The sequence below is a fragment of the Haliotis asinina genome, chromosome 2 (assembly GCF_037392515.1).
Source record: "Haliotis asinina isolate JCU_RB_2024 chromosome 2, JCU_Hal_asi_v2, whole genome shotgun sequence".
In the NCBI taxonomy this organism is placed as follows: domain Eukaryota; kingdom Metazoa; phylum Mollusca; class Gastropoda; order Lepetellida; family Haliotidae; genus Haliotis; species Haliotis asinina.
Window position 1 is genome coordinate 86395111 of NC_090281.1, and position 25985 is coordinate 86421095.

General features: G+C 36.0%; 3 protein-coding genes across 3 annotated transcripts in view; 2 read left to right on the top strand and 1 right to left on the bottom strand.

Annotated features, from left to right (window-relative positions):
- The window catches only part of LOC137274513 (probable protein phosphatase 2C T23F11.1), a 30586-nt gene extending 21197 nt beyond the window's left edge, over positions 1–9389 (bottom strand). Inside the window, exon 1 of the mRNA XM_067807739.1 lies at positions 9319–9389. The gene's annotated coding sequence lies outside the window, so the exon portion shown is untranslated. The remainder of the gene's footprint in view (positions 1–9318) is intronic.
- Positions 9390–9778: 389 nt separating this feature from the next.
- On the top strand, positions 9779–15706 carry LOC137272953 (small integral membrane protein 20-like). Its single transcript, XM_067805378.1, has 3 exons — positions 9779–9924; positions 11949–12005; positions 14876–15706. Exons 1-3 carry the CDS (start codon positions 9810–9812, stop codon positions 14914–14916), a joined length of 213 nt encoding a protein of 70 aa, XP_067661479.1. The 5' UTR covers positions 9779–9809; the 3' UTR covers positions 14917–15706.
- Positions 15707–17887: 2181 nt separating this feature from the next.
- Positions 17888–24087, top strand: LOC137274514 (F-box only protein 8-like). Its single transcript, XM_067807740.1, has 6 exons — positions 17888–18022; positions 18841–19121; positions 19580–19709; positions 20132–20250; positions 21210–21394; positions 21769–24087. The coding sequence occupies exons 2-6, from the start codon at positions 18907–18909 to the stop codon at positions 21972–21974; spliced, it is 855 nt and encodes a 284-aa protein (XP_067663841.1). The 5' UTR covers positions 17888–18022; positions 18841–18906; the 3' UTR covers positions 21975–24087.
- The last annotated feature ends 1898 nt before the right edge of the window (positions 24088–25985 follow it).

Below are 25985 nucleotides of genomic sequence, written 5' to 3' on the forward strand. Positions count from 1 at the left end.
CTACAAGCTTTCTTGGATAAATTGGTTTCAGGGTCTGTATGAACAATTACTCACTAACAGTGAGTGAGTGAGTAAATTGAGTTTTATGCCGTACTCAGCAATATTCCTGCTACATGGCGGCGGTCTATGAATAATCGAGTCTGGACCAGACAATCCAGTGATCAACTACATGAGCATTAATCTGCACAATTGGGAACCAATGACATGTGTCAACTAAGTCAGTGAGCATGACCACCCAATCCTGTTAGTCGCCTCTTACGACAAGCATAATCACCTTTCATATACTGACTAATGTGTACGGTCGACTGACCTCAACTAGTTGTGGAGCCTGACCTGCCTATCCTGTGTGAGTGGGTTGGGTTTAACACTGCATTTATTAGCATTTATCATTCTCTCTCAGCTTAATGTAGGAGGACAGCCTTTAAGTAGGCCTAGAGCATAAACAGGCAAACTGGGGGTTAGCAAAACCAAGGGATGATACAGTGAAATACAGTGCCTCAAGACACTTGACCATTTATGCCCATATGTCCCTGTCCAATCCCCCATGGATGTTTGCAATCTAAGAATGCTTTGTTCACTGCATGTTGTCCATTTCCAGGTCAAATGTTCAGGCTACGTAATTAATGCCTTGTGTGTAACTGCGATATCCATTTTTGTAATTATCATGAGTAGGATCACTAGCTAGAATGATATATACTGAAGGAAAAAGATTAGAGATCACATGAAAGGGCAAGTGTTCCGTTATTCTCTTCCAGGCTTCTTCACAGCCTATGTAAGACAAACCTGTGAAGAAAGTTGGAAAACAGAAAAGGAACACTTGTCCTTTTGATGTGATCCCTTATTTTTTGCCTCAGTGAGTGAGAGGGAGTTTTGTTTTATGCCACACTCCGCAATATACCAGCTATACGGCAGGGGTCTGGAAACATTAAACTTTAAATCCTAACCAGACAATCCAGTGATGAACAACAGGAGCATCAATCTGTGCAATTGGGAACAGCTGACATGTGTCAACCAAGTCAGCGAGCCTGACCACCTGATCCCGTTAGTCGCCTCTTTCAACAAGCATAGTCGCCTTTTATGGCAGGCATGGGTTGCTGAATGCCAATTCTACCCTGGACCTTCACAGGTCTTTTAAACTCAGTACATATGACAAAACTTCTGTTTGCACACACACTAAGTGGTGTCTGAATTAACTGACAGAAGAAATGTTTATTTTTAAATGCCTAGACATCACTTAGGATCGTTTTCCCTTCAGAATATGAAATACTTTAATCTAACAACACATAAATTTATGCTTGGATCATAAGACTTCTGATCATGATGATAGAAGAGTGAGTGTGTGAGTTTATTTTAAAACCGCTTTTAGCAATATTCCAGAAAAAAAACAAAGCAAGGGACTATAAATTTCACACACTGTATCCATGAAAGGGAATCAAAGCCGGATCTTCAGTGAAAGCTTTATCCACTAGGCTACCCCACTGTCCCTATAATGATTGATACGCCATTTATCAAAATTAATTTTGAACAGTCATGGGTATTCAGGAAGAACATGAATTAAGGGTTACGTGTTATGACAAGGTATCATGATACATAGGTCACGCTACCATGTGTATGGCAACATAGATTCACATCAAATCACATGGAACATTTTCTTGACTCTCAGTTCAACAGAAGTGTGTTACGGATGAAAATTCATCACAGCTATTTCTATTGTAATCTTCAAACACTGCTTACAATTCTTCGGGCAATATCTGACTGACAAAATGTAGGATAGTGACACCAAAATGATGGAGTATGTATCATGTTGTGAAAACTCATGATGCAACAGTGTATAGTTTCACCACTGGTATGAATTTTGATGATAAAAATTAAATATATGTCAAACTAAACAGTGTTTGCTCTGACGCAGAAATCCTGCGTGTTTGATGAACAAATTATCTCAAATATGCAGTGAATTTTAGACCCTGAGACATTGTCAACGCAATGCTACTGGGCCCTTAGTTCAGATAATCTAAACTTATAACTTGCTGATGTTTAAAACTACTTAGTTTAATGATTGTGAGTTAACCAGTCAGAGCTGATTAAATACCTTGCTTTGTTTTTGTTTTTTCATATCAAACTTTCACAGCTGATGTCTTGTTGAAAGTTTCAGACTGAAGTTGTTTCCTCATGATACTAGAGAGTCATGACGATTCCCTAATGATCATGTCTAAGGCAAACACTGACTGATGTTTGTTGTTAATTTCAAACACAAACAAAATAATCAAAAGGATATACTGGTATGCTTAGCAAAATGACTATGAAGTAAGAGGTTGACTAAGATAATGCCATTACAACACAAACAATATGCTAACAAGAACATGCCAGTACAAATACACCTAAACAATGTGAACAAAAAAGCAAATAACACATATATAAAAAGATAAGTGGATAGGAAGTGTTACAGACTAGGATGTGATGTAACAAAGCACTATGAGCAAAGCAAAACATTACAGACAAATCCATTGAAATGTCAGTTCACACCACCAGCAACACCATAAAATGTGACATAACATGACATATATTAATATCTAGAACATAAAGCCAAACACACAGTAACCTGATCAAGAAATATATTGCAACATACCAAGAAACTGTCCCATTGTTGTTTCAATATTTCCAATTCACAAATGGGACATCAAAATAATTTGATGCCACATAGTCTTCTTCACGCAGACAAATGCCTAAACGTGTCAGCCAGAACTGTGTTGCTCAATAGAATGATTATAGCTATTCATTAAATCAAACATCAGAAAGGTCACATATAATTGCTGAATGCTGAATTGGACCAGGTTGTAAGTGGAAGCTATGTATGATTCATGTAATTTCTTGGTGCACAGTTGATAGCACTGACTACAGTGGGTACAGTCTAATGGAGTTTAAATGAACACTACATACAAATCCATTACTGACACTTAGGTTCTTCATCATTCTGCTGATGGTAACATTTCCTAACCTGTTGAACTTGATATGGGCAGTAAGAATTGATTCATCTTAAATATGACTATCAAGCTCAAGTTCTGATGATGTGATGATAGTATGTGATGATGGACCTTAGTAAATGGATTTGCACAATATTGTTCATGTAAACCCAAATGTCATTTGTCTATTGTTAGAACAACCCAAAAGGGAAACCTTGTGTATTTGTGTTGGGTGGCAAATGTGTCTCTCTGTGAAAATCTGAAAGTTTAGTGCAGACACTAGCAGTAACAATTACTAACATAAATCTTGATGATACTAACATCAATGTTAACACACACGGTGCTCTCTGAAATCTGACCATAAGCATGACAACAATGGTAACTATAAGGAAATGTAATCTGTGTTTGACATTTAACCTTTCAGTCGGTGGTAATTTGTAGTACACAACTGCAAGGAATGCTACATTTGAATGGATAACATATGACAGAAAATGCTTGATGTTTACAGTATTGAGTGAGTGAGTGAGTGAGTGAGTGAGTGAGTGAGTGAGTGAGTGAGCTAGCTAGCTGAGTTTTATGCCGCTTATATTAATATCCTGCAAAATCACACACTGGTTTACAGTAGGAGAGATGAAAACTGCCTATTCATGATGAGAATTGGAAAGCAATGTGGAAAATCAATCAGCATGGAATAATGCATAGTTGCTGATCTTCATTTTCATCCAAAACTTAACGAAAATCTTAGTCAAGTATACAGGGGTCCACAAGGTGCTCAATTTGTAAGCCATGGTGTGGTAAATATCAAAACTGATGAAATATTTTCAATATGCCCTTGCAACACAACTCAACTATTATGAAAATAATCCACACCAGGATTCAAAACTCATTTTAACACCAAATCAAACATAATCGATGCAATATGATATGGTTATTTGGAATATCATAGGTATGGGCAAAGGCACATAAAAATAGTGTTTGGTGCTCTCAGGCAGACCTTTGAAAAAATTGCATTTCTATCCCTGGTACCATATAAATTCAAAATAAACAAAAATCTCTCATTTAGAAAAATCAGTGAAGCACTGATACAGAGATAACAAACACTACTGCCGTTTCCAGCCCAATGTCAGTACCAGCCCAATGTCAATGTATGTTGTTGGCAAAGAAATTACAGAAATATATTTTTTAACATGCCACACTATCAGATGGCACCACTTCGGCACCTAACCTCTGTCAGAGCTCCAGATAAGCTGCGTATTTGTGTATAATATGCTGTAGAATAGCTGAAATAAGCAAGTAAAATGACAGCTTATGAAAAGACCCTAAATATTTATGTTTACGCTATGTCAAAATAACAATGCCAACACATCAAAATCATGTTGCACATAGTATCAATTCAAACCAATTGAAACAAACTTTAAGTTATTAGCGATTAAAAGAATCTTGAATACTAGTAATTGAAAATGCAACAACACAGATAGAATACCAGTCATGGTTTGTTAACCCATCACTGATAGGACCATCTTTAAATAGTGACCAATGACATAGTCGTTGTCTTTCTACATGTAATGTAAACAGTTGTTACTACCTAAGAGGGTGAACATATTGGGTTCATATTTTTCATACGATGCCCTAAGGCAAAATATCACTTTATCATGGTAACGCGACGTGCTTCTGTGACGTTATGTTCTACATGCGGCGACTGCAGGTAGCCTCCCCTTTATGTTTGAAAGTAGATTTGGTTGTATCATTCCTCAATTTAACGACTTTGGGAATAAAAAGAATATTATATTTGTGCCCATAACATACTATGTTTACAACATTTGTGTCTAAATATCAGCATATCCCTCGCTCTTGCTTGGGAAATACGAACATTCAGGCACTCGTGTCATAAACATAGTAGTATTAGTACGACGTGGGTACTCATGTATTATCCTCTATATAACATCATGAAAGTGTGACCAAACACTTAAACACACTTGAAAAAAAAATCAAGCTTTTTACGCTATAAACAGAAAACTGCTAGATGAATTAATAGGCAAATGCTGTACTTCACAATCAGATTCAATTGACAGTGATATCTTAAATGAACTTGTAACATTGCCCACGGCACCAAAACAAATGTTGACGAAAGCACATATTATTTCATACAGCACGAGTGGACAATGTTTTAAATAGGTATAATTTACCATTATTAGTGATTCATCTTTAACCTGTAGGATCTTGTATTATCTCCATTATCAAATGAAAACATGTTGTACTTCTTAAACTTGTTATCTGAAACAGATACCCTGATTTAAAAAATACGGTGGTATCAAAAAGTATAGATACCCACTTGAAATTGGAAATAACCTCTTTTTTTCGCAAGTATGGGTATGACACCCACATGGCTCAGCTCTGTAGCTCCAGTCAAGAAAATAGTTTCAAAATATGCCTTGAAAACAACCTCTTACACGGCCAGTGTCTGTTTTAGTACCCTTTGCAAAACAAATTTTTATGAAGAGTTTGACCAGTACAAATATTTTAACTATGCCATATGACTTTACGTTCACTTAGCAGCTGGCTTCCATGTGACATGGAGACAAAGTTAAACACTGATCTGTTGCTTATATCAGGTACAGAATCAATATGTTTAATAAACTAATGGTCAAATCATCTGAGATGTTAGATTCATATCAAACTGTCAGTCCATTACTACTCACAAACATTGGCTGATACAGTGGCATATAATTGTTACTCCATGTCACACAGAAAAATGACATTATATGCTGACATACTATAAATCTGGATAATTGTGACACAGCTGTCATTTATAAAGCAACATGTATTCCTTTCCCTGTATATAATTAAAGCTATAAATATACTTTGAACAGTCTATAGTATGAAAGAGCAGAAAGATGAACAATTTCAGTGGTGATATATTATCATCAATACTGTAGATAGGCATTTAGTTTTCTTTCAAAACATGTTATTCACAATAGTGAACAGATTGGGTATTTGCCCTTTGGGTTCAACATATAAATGACATACATAAGAACATGGCATAGTCACTGTCACAAAACTCTAACAAACCGAAACTACATACATAAATGGCAGTTCACCATGATAGCAATGTGACCATGAATATAAACTCTTAAGCTGAAAAAAAAAACCATCAACAAAAAGCTCAACTATTCCAACATGAGATGCAAAAGGCTAGTGATCATGCATTGTTAACTAGTCCTGAAGACAATTAATTCACAAGCCTAACTTTCATATATAAAGATTCATAACACAAAAAATACTTAAATTAGTTTCAACTGAATGGCCCTGCTAAATGTGGCATACATGTACATGGACCATCAAGGGTTCAGGAGCCTAGTTTCTGAACTGTGCATGTTAACTGTTATGTTTTGATTCAGACTGCGCTAACAGAAACATGACAGTTGGATCAACATGATCAAGGTTTTAATGCAGAACTATCCCAAGTAATGACTGCACCATGCTTAGATGGAATATAACATGTTTACCAAAGAACCTTTTCAAAAATGATGTTCTTTCACTCAGTCATATCAACAAGAAGAATAACATGGAAAAATATACAATTTCATTTGCTTTTACTAGTCCTTAGACACATCTACTAATCTTGGGATAATGCATAGCTGTCAGTCCCCAAAAATATTACTGAGTATGCCATGTATGTGCTTTTCAGCATCCTCACAAAATGACAAACTAATTTGTGACTACAAAAATATAAAACAACAGCAACAACAACAGCAACAACAACAACAACAACAACAACAACAACAACAACAGGAAAGGTTGTTCTGAGACTTCACAATGATTCATGAAGACATATGCATGATGTATGTACCTCACCTTATGTCAGCTATTTTAATTCTCAGTTTGCCACTATGCTAGTCCGAATTTGACACTTTGAGGGCTGATTTTACCATGCAAATACAAGTTCTAAATATAAAACAATTAGATCTTGATACTGACAACATGTGCACCAAGCTGGATATCAATTTAGCATGAATGAAAAACAATGCTTCAAAATACACATAATTTCAGGATAGGACTTTTTTTACAGAATGCTAGTGAATACTGTTGTCATTGTACATTATTTTGCATCAGTCATATCATCATGCGGGACATACATTTTGACAGTTTTATTTGAATTCAACAAATCATTTATGATGGTGTATCTATTCTTATTTCTTGCTCCAAAATTCTTCCCTCACATATTTTTAAAAATATTAAGAAAATGCACATGACAAATAGCTGAATGGACATCTGAAAAAGCAATACGATAACATACATTTCCCTTGTTTACATTTCAAACAATTGGAGTCAACTGAACCAAAATATTTCATTTAAATTTCATCTTGTACTAGGCATTGGTGAAAAAAAGACAATTTGTTATTTTCTTCCAAAAGATATCATGAATTCAGTGTTGTATCTGTTGCAGCTGAGTGTGAAATCTATGTAAAGTTATAGACAACTTGTGTCTGGTCTTCATGACATGTGATTTTGTAAATACTATCCATCTTTCTCTCAGAAGAAAACCCTTTGGTGTGTGTGTTTGTATATTTTACAAAACATCCAATCTGATTCCAGGTTTTTCTGTGACATTTAAGAATTATCACTTGTGATTTGATCAAAACCAGATATCAGTGATAGCTACATTATAAATTTAATTTGCCAAGTAATTTCATTGCCAGTTCAAGAAATATAGTACCCAAATCATAGCACCTGTTTTCTCTTTTCATTTGTCTGATGTACCCACTTCCACATGCTGTCCATGTTGTTGACAGTGTGGCTTGCACAGCCTTGCATTGCAATGCTTGTATGTAAATACTGGCCTTAACGTTTTGACAAACTAGCGACGACTACTTCAACGATAAGGATTGTGTATGTATTTGCCTCATTATGAAATTAGCCAGTGATGACAATGATATTCCCGGTCAAACACAACACACTCGCAAGATGGACACCCTGTCCATGACCACATGCCCATTTTTCAGACTCAGTGTTCATGAATGGTGTTTCAAAGTAACAGGACATTGGGTCCTGTAAGTTTCAGATGTCTGTCTTGACCCACTGAAAATTCACAGGATCCATAAAATAAAACTAAACACACATTTCAGATTTAACATTTCTTATAACTGGCACTGAAATTATTAACAAATATAAAACTGATAAATAGCAAACAAGTGTCCCATGTCACATCATATAACAACTTCAGTCAAAGTTATTGAGAAATATGCATTCAGGCAATGAGGCCAGCAGGTTGTAGACTTCCACCAGAACATTAGCAAGTCTGCCAGATTTGTCATAGGGTCAGAACACTTAGATCATCAGTGTTAGATTTGGGTGAAATTTAGAGTGGGTCCAAATGGATGAAAATAATGTTTCTGGACCCCCTCCAATGTTAAATAGATGGGCAGATGTAAAATAGAGGGGGGTCCTCACTGAATCTGATGCGTCAAAACACTCCAAAACCCTCTATTGAGCCAACACTGGATTATGTGGTTGGCATGAATTATGCTTGAAAAAGGTATAAGAATCTATACTGAAATGTCTCCATTGTCAAAATAAAGAAGTTGATCATCCATAGTCTTGTCATCTCTGTGAATCATGAACTTGATAAGATAATAACTATTCGATCAGAAGTAAGTGTAGGATGTGCACATAAATAAACATAAATAAACTGGTTATTATTAACTTTGAAAGCCTTTACAAATCACTGTAAGGGGAACAAACTCCCAAACATAGTAAGCTGGAAAAACTATAAATGGTTGAAATGACAGAAGGTATCCTGTAAACTGTATCCTTAATGAAAGAGAAACTTTTCTAGGTTCAATAGTCAGCCAAATGATGACATGCTAAAATTTATAACACAAACAATATGTTTAGCTCAGACACATCATACCAAAATGTAACAACTTAATCATACACATCTTTGATACCTGCTTAAACCATTCAACCCACGGCCGAATGCTTTGATGCTATCCATGCCTGTGTTTGTATTTGACAAATAACAACATAAATTGTTCCCTCACAAACACATATCATTTAAAGTTGGCGGCAGTTTCATACGAAGGCTTGAAAACTGCACGAAGAATGTCAAACAAATGTACCGCAAATGCTAGTGATCATTAATTAAATACATGTGAGAGAATGACGAGAGAACTAATCACTACTTTCTTGACATTGACTTCAAGAAGCAGGTGGTTAGCTGGATATAGCTTTTCCAAAAAGATCATGTTTTGACAATAAGTAAAAATAGGATCAAACAATAAATATGATAGTTGTGTTCAAATGCTGGTCTATGCACACTGTATTTAGACACAACTGAAGACGTAACAACATTGTATACCTCATTCGATTTGACACCGTACACTGCGTCTTCTGCTTTACCGATTCATTACATGACCTAACAGCATTTCCAAAACATTGAAACTAATACGCAAAACGAAGTAGTCCTTCACGCATAAGCCCGTGGTTAATGATTTAGGAGAGAAGTACAGACTTCGTGGAATACACACATATTGGTTGACGTACATGTCATGGCTCTTATTTTTAGAGATTTGTTCATACGCTAATAAATTATTTCAAGAAAATCCTATTTGGCGTAGGGATATGCGGTGGAATGAATAAAAATTCACTTCCGATGTGATGGTTTGAAATATGGACATAACGTTATATTATGAGCTATCCAATTTTTAGCTGAATCGAAAGATGCATGGGCCACGCCTCTAAACAATGAAGTTATAAACGTTTACATGTTTGTGCTTAACAACATTCATTTACTCCGATATGTCATAAGAGTCACTTCCTTCCGGTCGGGAAAGGTCGACTTCATACAAAATGCCACTGAAGTATCAAGTCAGAAATGTGCTCGTTCTGGGGGCCCTAGTTGGCGGAATAGGTCTTACGCTTTATCCCATCATGATTCAACCATACATGCACCCGGAAGAATGGCGTACGTGTATGATTACCGACCCCTAGTTACCTATTTGTGTGTCTTTTTGCGATATGTAAGGGAAAGCTTACTTCGGATTTCGCGCACCTATTAACTAAGCTAAGTCGCGTGGTTTTGTCTTGTTTTTTTCCGTTTAACATAAAACTCTTTTAAGAAGTCTATTCCTGATAATTTATTTATTGACACCACGGCTAGATTACACTTTACCGGGCGCGCGCCGCTCGAGGCTCAGCACACGCTAATCAGCAGTCCCAGCGTATCGCGCTATAATGAGTCTCATCGGTAGCGTTACTCCCGATTCTCATTATAACGCTCTCTTTCCGATCAAGCACGCACTCATGGGTCCTTAGGGTTAGGGACCCCCCCCCCTGGGTCAAACACGCACTCATGGGTCCTTAGGGTTAGGCACTAACACATATCATCACAGTACAAAAGTGTTTTTTCACAACCAACTGTTAACAGTTACTGTTACGTGTCATGGTACAGACCCCTGGATACATTTTGAAATGAGAAAAAGAAGCAATAGTCGTTTTCAAATTCTTCAAAGGCATTTAGAAGTTGGTGAGGTAATACAAGACACTATTATGGATGACAACTTCTTTAATTCTTTTAACACGACGTTTCAAGGCTAATTCTTGCCCCTTTATCCACCTGAGGAAGGGGCAAGAATTTAGCCTTGAAACGTCGTGTTAAAAGATTTAAAGAAGTTGTCATCCATAATAGAGTCTTGTATAATACTCGTTTTGTTTGGGGTAGGGTTGGGGGTCAAGTCGGAATGTTACTTATGATGAAAATCCCTCTGTAGAAACAGCATGAAATATAAAATAATGATTGGCTGAACTTAAGGTAAGTCAAGAGCCTGGTTGTATTATCAGGCAATTCATATGCTAATAGAGGACCAAACTGAAATAAATAGTCACAAAATCAAAAATGAAACCAACGGTAAAGGGAGCAAGGACCACTGTGGAGGATTGAAACCACTTTGAAGCTGAGCTTGGCTAATTGGTTTAATGTAACAAGCCAACACCCTACCATGGGATATATGGTGCTATCACAAATGATAAGTTTTTGATTGAAAACGGGATCCAAGGTGAAATGAAAGAGTTGGGTATAATGTACATTAACCCTAAAATAATTAAGTCTAAAGACCCAAGTCTGTGAGGCTTTTGAAGCAGGTTTCATCAGTCAGTGTGAAGTTAAGTTTATTTGTATGAAGGCTATTGGCCAATATACACATAGTACGTTTACATCAAGCACTAATTACACACAATGTACATGGATGTTTTATACATTGCAGATTTCAGACATATTGTTCTCTTAAGATTAAGCTTTGACAAACATATCTACATAAAGCATTTAATACATCACTACACTTTGAATTCATTAGCTGTCAGATTTGTGAATATTTGCATGATGGTGTTACATACATAGTAGATAATGCCGTCACAAATTACTGTAATGTTTACATGCAAGGATAAAACGATACTCATCTTCAATTCCATTGTTACACAACTGACATAATCACTGACTTAATTCAGTTTGCAACCACCTTCCCTTGTTAACTTGTACTTTTAGAATTCCATGCCTCAGTCTTATTATTTCTTATATTTCATTGTTTTTTACTTGTTATTTAAGAGAGATACTTTTCTGGTTCTAGTAGGCTTTTATGTTTGCTATATACGCTATAGAGACCTTTATTGTATAATACCATTCCATGTTTGTAAATACATATTAATAGGAACATTCTTAATATAACTAAAAGCATCATAAAACTAAACTCACTACAATTTGTTCATTGTAAAAATCAATCAGCTGCTGTATTAGGCTTGATTAATTATGATCCTTTCATCTAACTGGATAATGGCTACTGTGTCCTTCAATAACATTCACTCATGCACTTGATCGGAGACCTTAATTGTGTAATTGTTCAAGTATATTTTCTGTGATATTTCATTGAGAATCTATTAAGAATTTTGTATTGTGCAGTAGTGTGTTGATAAATATCTTTGATTATTATTTTACAGAGAAAATGCAGAAACATACAAGAGAAGGTATTGACCGGGAATCTATACAGCCTGGAGGTGAATATATTCTTTATTTCACATATGTGAAATTTCATTATAGTCTGTTTGTAGTGAAAATGTACCAATGAATTTCATTTTATGCAAAAAAGTTAATCAAAATATAGTGAAATTAATTTTATTAAACTTAGGATAAAGTAGTTTAACAAAAGATCATCGATTCAAATAGCTATTATTGGTTTGAATTACAAGGACGCAAGCGCAGTAGTTAGAACAGTGAAACAAATGCATGTGCTTGTTCTCAGTCTTTCATTTAATGTCCATACTGACTTTAAACAGAAGAACAACATCAGCCATACTGTCGACATACAAATATAAGCCCAACACAGTTGATATTAAAACTAGAATCTATCTTAAAGAACGAATAAACTAAATTTTTGGTATTCTTTTATCACACTGCATATGAAAGACTTCTGGTTAGTCATAAACGGAACACCATTTTTTTTATAAAAAACTTATGGTTAATTAATACCAAGCTCTTAAAAGTTGCTAAAAAGCCGTCTGCTTCTCTCTCACCCGCAAACAAAACCTCAGACAGGTTGCATAACTCTGTTGCCAGAGCCCTGCAGTGACATCGTAGAAGGAACGATATTCAGTTAGTTGTGAAGAAAATGTGTAGGAAGCTTGTTATTTTGCTGATTTCACGTCGTCACCAAAGACATGCAGAATTGTTGTGTTGCCGTCAATTGCTCCTTGGTGTTGGGTGATGGTGTCACTATGCACAGATTTCCACCGGTCCCCGTAGTTTGTGCTTAAATTGGTGTGTGTGTGCGAAGCGAATGTTGTGGAAGCCTGTGGTATATATCGGATGGTTCACCCCCTACCACTCTTCTAGGATAGAAAATGGAGTTCACGTTTCATGGAGTTTATAATCACGACGGCTTACTACACATTGATGAATAAAAGGATTTTGCATTTATATAACGCTTTCTTCCTCGGAAGTGAGATTGTGGTCGAAGTGGCAATATTATCATGAGTAATATTATATCGACCCCCGTCTCGCTTCCAAGAGTGAAATTGTTATGTTATGAGCAATTTCATGTAAAATCCTAATGTCCATCAATGAAATAAATATTTTACTACCAGTGAAAAGTAATTTTGATTTTGTAAGTCAGTGAAAACAAACTTAAATAGCATTTATGCTCAGACAAAGCGCAGTGATTTTTTAAAATCGTGAAGTCACGGGCTAAAGTCCGTTAGAAGTTTTGAGATTATGGTTTGTTTTCATCAGGTTAGAAAATGAAAACTACTTTTTACTGGTAGTTAAATATGTATTTGAATCATGGCCAAAAGCTACAACAACATAATAAAAACAAAATGCAAAAATTAAAATTAAAACAAATTAAAGTTATAAGAGCAATTTCAGGCTATTACCTTGTTCGAGGATTGCATCCATCAATATCCACAAAAACAAATGATAAATAATTCATCTGCAAATTTCCCAAGTGATGTGTCTTTTAACAGCCTAATATACGAAAACGTGATGTATCGTTTCAGGTTTTTCACATTGCTGTGTAGTCTCATTGGTCACCCAAGATAGCACACCCAGCAACTAATTGCATAATGTGCGTCATTCTATTAAAAAAGTAATTTCGAGTAACCCCCCAAGTTGATGAAAGTTTCATGTGAACAGAGTAGCAGTCGGTTATGTTGTCATGTACAAAAGTTTTAATGTAGAAAAGTTTTATCATGAATGACAGTGTGGATTTCGAATGTTTTATTGCAACCATTTCTAAGGTGGAATGTCTGCACGAGGTGACATGAACCTACTTGAAGACAAAGGTGAAGGAACAAATTTTATGGATGATCAACTTCTTTATTTTCACACTGGCGACGTTTCGGTATGGATTGAAGACGGTATAAGAATCCATACCGAAATGTCGCCAGTGTGAAAATAAAGAAGTTGATTATCCATATCATTTGTTCCTTCCCCTTTAGCTCAGCAACTTCTAAAATGCCTCTAAAACACTTCTTGAAGACACTTCAAAGAAATGGCTGTTTCAACCACCGGTTTACTTAATTTGCATAAATACGTTATTTCAGTCTAGAATCGTTGCATGGTACTTCTCTGAACCATTTGTGCTGAATGCAATGACATGAACCCAAACCTTGTATGTTCACAAATTAAGAAGGTAGATGTATACAGACACAATTGGGCGCCATTTTCATTGTGTCATTCTTTCAGTCCAAGTTTAACCATTGGTTAGGCCGCTTGTCAAGATACAGTCCACGAGTTTGATATGGAGATTTATCAGGTGTCATGATAAATCTCCATATCAAACTGGCGAACACATGGTAATTTATAATACCCTGGTAGATCTAACGCAAACAGAAAATAATTAGATCTACACATGGGTTATGTGCAAACAAAGTTTTTTTCAAAGTAGCTTTGCCAATAAATTGTGAACAGTCTTGTTGCGTTTGTGTATTTTTTTTACACCATTCTCAGAAATTGTCCAGCTGTATTCCTGCAGTCACATCTTTGAACATCTGTTACTGAAAGAGTATCTCTTGTCTAGACCTTCACATGTGTAGGCTTTACAAAGGAGAGATACCTTACACAGCCTCATGGCTTTCCTGATCCCAGATAACAAGCAAAATGTAAGGTTGCTGACAGGAGGTTTTTTTGCCCCCGTCAAGCCCTACTAATATTCCCATTAGGTGATGATTATGGTACGGTTTAATGTAACACTGAGGGCATTTCATGTGAAAGATCTATGTAAATATTTGAGATAGTGGCTGCTTGTGGAAAAAAAATCCAATTGTAACTGAATGGTTGATTTAGCCATTTAATGTCATTCTGTAAAATATTTGGTTGTCTCCTTTCATTTAAGGTTTTGGAAAAACAAATCGTATGTTTCTATTTACAGGAATGAAGGTTTGGAGCAACCCTTTCGAAAAGAAGAATTAAGTGTTTTAGCAAGACTTTAGGCAGTGAGATGGAACAGACACAAAGGACACCTCAGTGAGAAGGACACCTTAGTGAGATGTGTATCTCCGTGTGACATTGTTGTGACAGTGATGGCAGATGTGTGAAAGATGTATGTCAGAGTGTGATCTTTGAACATTTGTATCTTTATGTAAATAAGAAATAAAATCTACATGAACTGAGAATGTTGTCTTCAGTTGGCAAAAGATGTTAAATGATTATTACCTCACGTGAGGCTTGACAAGGTCATAAACCACTAAATGGTTGTCTGTTATACTGTCGCATATATAAGAAAACTGTTTTAGTCTGTTACTCTATCCTTAAAATTTGCACAACTGCAAATAGCATGTGTCAAAGTAACCCACTTTGACCTAAGTGGGCATTCAGTGGGACGTGTAAGAAGATATCCAAAAAAGCATGTTTATTGCTAAAATGGGGAAATACTTAGATGAAAAAAATACAAACAGCTCCTGAAAACAAGAGATAAGACTATAAATAGCAGTTATATGGCTCAGCCATGTATGATGACGGTCAACTCACCAGGCATGAAATGCGTGTGCCGCATTTTGGCACACGGGGTCATCTCCAAGATATTGTGAACTTTTTCATGTGTGTTAAATAAGTCTCATCTTTCTATTAACATCTTACCATCTTACATGTCTTTCTTTCATAACGTTGTGACAGTGATGTCAGATGTGTGAAAGATGTATATCAGAGTGTGATCTTTGTTTGAACATTTGTATCTCTATGTAAATAAGAAATAAAATCTACATGAATTGAGAATGTTGTCTTCAGTTGGCAAAAGTTGTTAAATGATTGTTACCTCACGTGAGGCTTGACAAAAATCATAAACCACAAAATGGTTCAACATATGTCATATTTAGGATTTCACTTTCTTAGTAAAGTACAAATTCTAGTGCTTTTTTTTTTTTTTGTACTTTACTAAGAAAGTGAAATCCTAAATATGACATATGTTGCATTTGACCACTTTCTAAATGGCATCGTGTAATCACACAAAATGGTTGTCTGTTATACTATTGTATATATAAGAAAACTGTTTTAGTCTGTTACTCCATCCCTAAAATTTGCACAACTGCAAATAGCATATTTTTGGAAAATGAAAAGAGTATAATGCCTGATAACCAGAGAAAAGCATTGTTTTAAATGCCTCAAAATATATAGGTGGAATGACCTCCCAAAGATCGAGGGGACTGAATGCTATTTGTAAGTTGTTTTGACATGCCATGTACTTCCCCAGTTTAAGTTTCCTAAAGGATAATTATATCTTAGCTGATACCTCCTTCCCCTGGCCTGACACCAAGCATCATCTTAAACACTCCTGGTTTTGTTTTTAGCCCCTCCTGTCTGTTTCGTTTTATAGTGACAGTGAGGCTCCATGGTAGTTACGTCCTTAATAGTTTCATCTTGAATGTTTTTATTTTTACACCATCAACCGTTTATAATGTACCTTTTAAGTCAAATTTCAGAATGGGCATTTAAAAATTGTCCCTTATAATGCAGTATCAATATCACACTAATTTGCATAGAGCCATGGTTTGTTTCAAATATGTCTCTTTGGACTTAAAATAAACCCCATTGCTCATTTCTGCACTAATCTCTCTTCAGTGAAGTCCCTATCTCTCTACCACTGAGACTGTTACTAAGTTGGTCTGAGCGTAGTTTAACAGATATTTCACACTTTCACATATCAACTATATAAATTGTAGGGATGAAAGTGAAAAAAAATGTTTTTATTGCCGACAATACTTCAGAGAATTCAATAATACAACACCACACTTTTGAGTGAGTGAATATAGTTTTATGTGGCTTTTGGCAATAATGCAGCAATTTGTCATGGTGGGGGACACCAGAAATGTTTTTCATACATTGTACCCATTTTGGGAATCGAACCCAGGTCTTGGGCATGACCTGTAACCACTGGGCTACCATACTGCCCTTTATGGGGTGTGCTCCTGCTTGCACACTTACAGTTGTGGTTAAACTGTTTATATCATGAGACCACTACATAAAACATTAATCTTGTTTAGATTGCTGACTAGCGTGATTGTCATCAGTGACTACGACTTCTTGTAATTATTAAGTAACAGCTGTAGGTTGACTCTACTCGTAAAATAACACTTAGCCAGTCTGTGATGTTCACAATTAGAACTAGTGCAGCATCTAATGAAGTTCCTCTGACATTAGTATTTTCTAAAAGTTTGACCCTTTTGACTTTAATCAGTGGCCCTTTTGACTTTCCCTTGTCCATTTTGACTTTACCAGTTTGGGCTTTTTGTCTTTTGGCCCCTTTGACTTGTTCCCACGGTTTTTGCAAAGAGAAACGCAATCACAAATTGCAAGTGACAGAATGAATTTAACAAAGGATATCAAAGTAGCATAAGCTCACATTGACCTCTATAAATAAGCCTCAGATGGGGTATACCGTCAGTGTGAGTAGAGTCAACCAATCACACAGGTCAAACACATTTTCAAGTAATTTACAAATGTGAGGACTGTCTTCACAACTGTGTATCTTTGAAGATTTACGTAAAGAATTAAAATGCAATAAATGACCATTTCATGAACACCTACGTACAGCAGTTAGGATACATTAATTCTGATTATGTATGTTCTCTTATATGTTGCCAATATGTTTCTGTATCATTCTATTCATTCTTGGTGTGTTCGTATCCTACCGGTACATTAAATTTTGAAAGTAAAACACTACATATAAAAATTTACCAGACGTGTTTAAATGAGATGATAATTTTAGAATGTCTTTCGTTAGGGATGAATAAAACAAATTAAAACTTGTAATTTGCGACCAGAAAGCCCAGATATATGGATTTATCATTACGATTGCTCCATCCGATTGTGACAAGAAAATGTAAACAAACAAGGTACAACAATGACTGCTCCCATGAATTTTGACCAATGAGAATATCTTCTTTGCAACGTCTTCGGGCCTGTTCCACGTCAATTTGAGGTTGTTGGAAATGTTTACAAACGAAAAGTGTATAATAAATCATGAATCGTGGGCATTTCTACAAACACAGTTATCATTTGCATTAATGAACTGAATAGCAAGGTATGTAAACTCTCGAAGCGCTGTCGTTTCTTGACCATTGTTATTTTACTGAAAAGCGATATCTGATAGTGAAACAAGATTTTAAAGATTGAGTCTGGAATCCCACCCACACCTCTGTCGATTGAGGATGCTGAATGCTCGTTAGAAATTATATTTGTTTGAAGAGATCTCGTGTGCCTATGTAATGATTTCAGAACTTTGTGACATGTCTATACAGCCTAATGACAACTTAAATATGACGAAACAGGGAACTGTTTAAGAGTTGAGATTCTTGACGCGTTTAATGTTATACAATAAAGAAGAAGTTGTCATCCATATATTCGTTTGGATGTGTAAGTTCTTTCCGTTCCCCCATATCCTTTCTTCCGCAGATCAATATTAAGGGCAATAGAGGTAATCCCAAGACTTACTTAGAGTCATACGTGAATATACCTCTTTGGTAACACTTAAGTGATTCAAGCCTACGTATTGTACTTAATTTTTGGTCTTTTAGTTATTTTTGTGAGTCCCATAGTAATTGTTGTGTTATGTCTTGTCAGTAATTCTAGTATATATCAATTTATAAATATTGGATTGTGGAACAAGAGGAACTCTTACCCTCATCTTGAGTTGGCAATGAATCTACGTCACTACCATAGATCATGCCCCACAGCCATTGTGGTCTTAGAGAAATATGTTGATTAAGTGCATGAGAAAATACCACATAGGGTGCAATGTCCTGACAACCAAAGACAGATATTGGGATGTCACAGAATGTTGTAGCTGCCATATATTCTTTCTTTCATTGGCAACTTTTATAAGTTTGCTATTATTTTCAGATGGAATTCTAACAAGTGCTCTTGACTCCTCATCTCAGCCAGTAGAGAGGTTGACTGATAGCTGTTATGGGTCAGATGCTGAGGCGCCTGCATGAGGTGAATCAATTAGATTGTGCAGGGGTGAAGAGACAGAGTGTCTTGAAATGTGAGGGTTTTCCAGATCTTGCTTCTTTACCCCCCGAACTCGGGTTGACAGTGCTGTCCTACCTGAACCCAACTGATCTCTGTTTAGCGTCTTGTGTTTGGGGTCACCTTGGAAATGATGAGTTTTTATGGCAAGGGTGAGTATGAAATGGAAAAGAAACATTTTACAATATGTTAAAAAAAATGATTAGTACTATGACTTACTGTGTTCTTGGTGAAGAGAAATGACTTTTGTTTTGCATGCTGTTTAGGACAAACGCTGATCAGTAGTCGCCTTTGTAGACTGGCATTGATTATTACTTGTCACAGTCTTAGTGTCTATCATAAGTCTGCTTGGTTGATGTGTATATTGTGTATGCCCTGTGTCACTCTTCAAGCATACAAGTCTGTGTTTGTTTGTTCATTCCTTGATTCATTTTCTAAACTCATAATTGCTGTTTACTAAGTTGAGCATTCAATGCGTTCAGTGTTTCGTCTCATTCAGGCAAATCCTGGATGACATCTCTGATGATGCTGCATCATCAATGTGATCGCTATTGTAATTATTAAAGTAATGTGATATCATCAGATGAGTGTATGCAATTTTTGTTTCCAGCCTGTGCAAGGGTCAGTGGGGATACACCAGTGTTTACAGGAGGGCTCGCAACATTCCCAACTTTTCTTTCAAGAGATTATTTCTCCTGTTGGATGAAGCTTCACTCACGTTCAATGGAGAGCCTTACGAGGTCAGTTACACAACTTATTGATAGCAGTGGAAATTATCACCAACCCTTTTGTCCATATTACATGATGACTAGAGGAGAATAGAATTTCAAACAGTTTGTAGTGTATTACTGTGTGTTATCAGTATTCAAGCTTCTAGATCTTGATTAATTTCTATTCCTTTGACTGTGATGAGTTTTGTTTGTCACAGTTTCAACAATGAGAAAACGTACAGATTCAACATTAGCTTTTGCAAACAATAATTATATTTTTCTCTCTTTGTTGTCTTTGACTGTGTGCAGTGGTAATTCAGTATTAGCATGAAGTATTTCATATAAGAGAAAGTGTCAGCAATGTCTCTATCTCAAAGCAATGGCTTACAACTGACATTATATTGTTTGCAAAGTGCCACCTTGTTTAAGTGACTGATGTATTTTGTTACCAGGGAATGAACTACTTGTTCGAGCATGAGATTCTTGATGATGACCCTGAAGAGATAGCCCGGTTCCTTCATACCACAAAAAAACTATGGCCAGTCCGTAAACGCCAGTTTCTGGATGGCAGGTCAGTACAATGTTAATCAGCAGCTGCGAGTATCAACTTGTCACCATGGTCTACCTTTCATAAGTATTAACTACCCACCTCTTTCTGTGTCCTACAACAATACTCGTACCTGTACAGTACACCATTATTGCCAAGAATCAAGGGAAACCAATTGAATTGAGTATAGTAAAATGTGAAATGAGGTCATATAGTTTCTTTGCTTTTATCAATTTTCATTGTTATTCCCATGATTGTAAAATCATATTGTTACTGATATTTGTATGGGACTTAAGAAAATTACTTAAAGTGACTTTGATGTTGTATTATAAATTAACTGGTGTTTTCTAGGAGGAACCATGATAGGAAATTCAGTTATCTCTTCTTGGAAATAGACCTAGACTACTAGTATTTTTATCTCTGTGTCCATTTTTCCTCACACAAGGCCTAATCGTGAACATGGCCATGGGAGGGGTTGCTGGAATGCCATGAGTAGTTATAAATATATATTGGATTTGTTGTCTGTATTGTTTGTGTTGATAAGATAAGTGTAAAGTGTGAAGACTTTCTGTTTTTTGCACATGTATTTAAGTTATTAATGGGTTAAATGAGTGATTTGTCTATTGATACCATTTTTATTATGTATTCTTGTAATCCTTTGAAAATAAAATACCTGGTAAGAACCCAATCAAGTTTACAACCTTTGATCATATTTATCTTGTCTTGTTTTCTGCAGTTTCTGAAAATGAAAAGGTTCTTGGACACCTTCCTATTATCAATTAAGTTTTCAGATTCTAATTGTATGTATGTTCTTATGCAGTAGTGGAGGTATTAATCTGAATTGTCTTCATATCATTCTGTTTCTCTACATTTGCCTGTGCTTAGGTGAGTGCTTGATATATGCTTGAAAATAACCTTGATTAGCCAAGTGTTTGTGAGCTCTTTTCATCCTTACTGAGTATTTCTTTCATCTGCTATTTCAGGAGAGATGTTCTGGAAAATTTAGTAAAACTACAGAATTTCCAAGGCCAGTTTTTACCCAATGCTTTGAGGAAGTTCTTCACAGAGTTCTCTGCTCCTACTCAACGCGGGAACTACCTGACAGAAGTCATAGAGAAATTCTCCCAACAGTTTGTGGCTTGTAACCCACAGATTGGTCTCAGTCAAGGTAAACAATCCTGTCCTCTGTTTCTAATTCAAGGTTGTACTGCTTCCTAGCTTGTTTCATCAGGCAACTACAAGGATTTGTTATCATTTTACCGTGATGGTACTAGGTATTGCTCATAAGGTCAGTCACTAGCTTGTCAGGTGGCATATGTGATCTCAGGCTCTCTGACTTGGTTGACACATGTCATTGTATCCCAGTTGCGTAGATCAGTGCTCATGATGTAATCACTGGATTGTCTGGCCCAGACTCAATAATTTTCAGACTGTTGTCATAAAGCTGGGAAATTATTTAATGCAGCACTATACAATAAACAGTCAAACAAAGCAACATGAAACATAATACATTGACTGTAATCTTTATGTGTTTCATTGCAGACACAGTGTTCATGTTGTGCTTCTCACTCATAATGCTGTCTGTGGATTTAGCATCACCGCATGTCAAGAACAAGATGTCCAAGCGTGAGTTTATCAAAAACACATGCCGAGCTGCAGGTGAAGTGAGTAATGACTTAGCAGGTCATCTCTATGACAACATATACCTGGCAGGTCATGTGGCGCCTTCCTCACACTGTGAAGTATAGAGTGGGTTTATACTAATACTATGCTACTCAATTGTGCTTTCATAAACACAGTTCCTTCGTCAAGTTTGTGAGAACCTCAAGAGGAATAGACAGTTTTCTGTTTTCCGTTTCTTTTGGAGGGGTGGTTATGTATATTAGTGTGAAATTAGGATATTACAAATGATGTTAATTGAATATTTTTAATTTATTTTTGAAGACACTATTTCCCCTCACTGGGCTATTCAGTTAACATTAAAGTTATTTTTGCCATGGAATGTGCCATGGGTGCCTATTAAAACCATACACTACCAGTTACATATGCTTTCTAATACAGAGGTGTTGACAATACACTATCAATAGAACTGGAACCTTTTATAGCAGATGTGCAGCTGTTTTATCATCTTCTAAAGATGTATGCTATACAGAAGAATGCATGTATATATATATGTAAATTTTTTCTCTTACATGAAGGAGTTTAATAAGATTACATACTGGTCTGTAAGTTTGTCTGTGGCAATGGCAGGATTTTTACGTCTCAAGACACATCTTATGCCTTCTATACATGAGCAATCCCTTCATGTCATTGATACGAACAACTGAACCATTTCTTCCAGACCATCATACATCTCTGATAAAATTTGGTGACTCCCCCAGCCTTTTTCATGGGTCATTTTTTTATGACCAACCCCCACCCAACTCGCTATATACCTTAATATGGCGTATACAGTATGTTACTAAAAGATGCATTATGTTGAAAGCACTTTTTGGTAGTAATTTTATCTCACCAGCATTTAATGAAATGATGAATCCATGACAGGGTGGTGTGATATTTTTATGTGTGGGTTACCCTTCTAAAGCATGTTGAGAAGGATCCTAGAATTACTGTTATTACTTGTTGTGCACACTGGTTATATGCATAGGATTAATTATAAGTTATTGCGTCAGTACTGACAACCTGTTGTTAACATTGAAAAGCCATGTGTGTTAAATTTAGTTAAATACTGCTGATAGTTGCCATCACATACCTTGAGCAGCTCTTTGTTTGCAGGTTTGTTTTGATACTTGTGTAATTGTTGACGAGAAGAATTATTTTGTATTCTAGAGCTGTTTTACTATTTCGCCCATGTGCTCAAGTTTCAATAGTTATCAGGTAGGTACTTAGGACATACAGCCTCTCTTGCTTCTTGAGAGAGCCTGTGAGAAATATTTGCAAATGTAGAGGATTTTGATTGATGATATACCATGTCAACTTAAGATTTTTTTTTCATTTTTTCCTTCTCTCATTTGGATGTTTATAAAGAAAATTCATATATAATTAGACATGTGTCTTAAAGCATGAGGCAGAGATTTACAGAAGTAAACAGTTCAGTACAGAATTCAACCTGAATAATTAAGTATGGATTGGTAAAGAAGTAGATATCAGTTCGGAATTCACAAGTTGGCTTCCCAAACAGAGATTGAGTGAATGAGTATATTTTTACCCCACACTCAGCAATGTCCCAGCTGTAAAGAGTCGATCTGTAAATAATTGTGTATGGCCCAAACAATCCAGTTATCAAATAAGCATTGATCTACAAAAGTAGGATATAGTGACTTGTGTCAACTGGGTTAGCGAGCGTGACCACCTTTTGTGACAATCATGGGTTACTAACCCGAATCATCACAGGTTATAGGTGTGATTGATTTCATTTTACGGACAAAATAATCGAAAATTAGACAGGGTTCAATAACATGATCACAGTGATGGTTATGTCATGACATAACTGAAATATGGTTCTAAACGGCGTTAGACCAAACTCACACACTTACAGCCAAGGTCACAACAAATGTTATCTTTCATGGCCAAAGTGGTTTGGTTGAAGGATGTTTGTGAATTATTCATTAACTCCCCTGAAAATAAACATACCGGTATGCAATTTGTAGGGCTGGTTATGGGTAAAGATCATACAGATTAATGATGGTTAACTATATATTGATTAATTTTTGATAAATATCACAAGTAACTGACAAGATGTCTGCAAGTGAATATATTTCACATCACTGGTGAGTTGTGACATGTTTATTCATGGATTATTGACATAACAGCATCTTGAATGTAGCACAGACACAAGCAATGATTAAAGTTTTAACTTTGTGTGTTGTGTGAGTAACTCTATTCTATCATAAACATTTGTGCACGATATTGTCAAGGGAACAATTGTCACACCGATAATTGTTAATATTTTGTCCTGTCAATGATGTTTCAGTTATCAATGATTTTAGCAAGCCCTGGTGATTTGGAGGACCAGAATCACTGATGTTGAGAGTATGGTCACAAAACGTGTGTTTTATGTGTGGCAAAAAAGTATCTCATTACTATCATGTCAGCTCTTTGTGGTACACTTTTGTTAGTATGAAACAATGTTTCAGAAGAAACAAAAATTGGCCATTTAAGATTGACTTACAAACAAATCTCTAGGTTTCAAGAGTACAGTTGTTATGTGTTGATGTGGTACCTTTTGTGATAAGGATTCGTGTAGGGATTGATAACAGGCTTTAACTGACTTTCATGGTATACTCTAGGATATATGTAGTGCCATCACTGTTCACATGCTCCATGGTGTTCTTACCTGTGTCACAATGAACTGCCGAGATGTTATTTTGATATTGCTGAAAGCAGCATGCAAACAAAACTCACTGTTTTACCTGTGTAGCTAAACTGTGCATTTGATGAGATAGATCCTATGAATTAATGGATTAATACAAGTATTGGTTACTGTGAAACATTAAATTGTTTGAGGCTCCATTGTGACTTGAACCTTTTAGCCTGCTGGATGAATTTCAGCATAAGGCACCGTAAAGAGGATGGGTGATTTCAAACAGTTGGGGCTTCATTCAATAAGGAACAACTGGACAAGTATGTTACATGTTAATACAACAAAGTACAGAAAAGAAAGCTAAACATTTATGCATAGCATGCATAATTCAAATGAAAAATATATCCTAATTGGTAAATAGTTATTTGGAAGTTATATTTTGGAATGTCATTATATATATCTCCAGTCAGATAGGTTTGGCACTAGCACTTAGAGGATATAACACCAGCATTGAGGGGATTTAACCCCCTTTGAGTTGAGATAAGGACAAAACTTTATGGATGAGCAAATTCTTTGAGTTGAGCTTACACCATTCAGTTGATCACATGATGATTTCAATTGGTGAACCATCAGCAATCACATCTTGGACCCAGGTGAACCTACTGATGATGTAACTAGGTAAATCAGCAGGTAGAGCTCAAAGGTATAGATTCCATTCTTGTTGGTTTGTTCTGAAGCACTGTTTATGTAGCATGTTTAGGGTTTGGATGAAGATGCTTTGTGTTTTCACTAAATTTCAGGCAAATTTTAATTATGAACAAGTGAGAAAATATTTTTATGTCTGGCATGCCTTCAGAAACTGATCAGGGAACATCTTGCCGGATGTTGATGGCATTTTTATGTAAAAGATATTCATCAATCTTTATCTTGGAAAATGATTACTTGTAGTTTAAGCCTTAGTGATAAATCAATATGGCAGAATCTGAAAATGGTTGGTACCTTGCTCTGCTTCAGTCTTGAATTCCACTCTTTCCTTGCGATGCTGACACAACATGTCAACACCATTTGACAGCGCTAACAAGTTTATGCTATGCAACTCATGTATGATCTCCTATCTTACACTGAGCCCTGCAAAGCGGTGTTGTCACTGTGTGAACTTTTCCAAGCATTTTGTTGTGGATCTGTGTCATATCTTGCCTGTACTAATTTTTAATGTAGAAAGATTAATTAAACAAGAGGAATGTGACGTGACAATGTCGTGTCTCATACTTGCTTCATATGCATATTTATTCAGGGTTAACGATCTAATCTGACAGCCCATAGAAAATACTGTGTGCTCAGGACTCTTATCATGGCTCAAGTGTCTCTTTATGTAACCATGAAAGTTTTCTTGATTGTAGGACATTTTAGTCCAAATTCATGCATATTCATCAACCAGATCACACACTAGGCCTCA

What these genes read in the sequence shown, in the direction of transcription:
- LOC137274514 (XM_067807740.1), top strand. Translation starts at nt 18,907, where the DNA reads ATGGGTCAGATGCTGAGGCGCCTGCATGAGGTGAATCAATTAGATTGT. An exon ending in TCAATGGAGAGCCTTACGAG is followed by an intron (nt 19,710 to 20,131) that starts GTCAGTTACACA and finishes TTTTGTTACCAG; the next exon opens with GGAATGAACTACTTGTTCGA. An exon ending in CGCCAGTTTCTGGATGGCAG is followed by an intron (nt 20,251 to 21,209) that starts GTCAGTACAATG and finishes CTGCTATTTCAG; the next exon opens with GAGAGATGTTCTGGAAAATT.
- LOC137272953 (XM_067805378.1), top strand. Translation starts at nt 9,810, where the DNA reads ATGCCACTGAAGTATCAAGTCAGAAATGTGCTCGTTCTGGGGGCCCTA. An exon ending in CATGCACCCGGAAGAATGGC is followed by an intron (nt 9,925 to 11,948) that starts GTACGTGTATGA and finishes ATTATTTTACAG; the next exon opens with AGAAAATGCAGAAACATACA. An exon ending in GGAATCTATACAGCCTGGAG is followed by an intron (nt 12,006 to 14,875) that starts GTGAATATATTC and finishes TTCTATTTACAG; the next exon opens with GAATGAAGGTTTGGAGCAAC.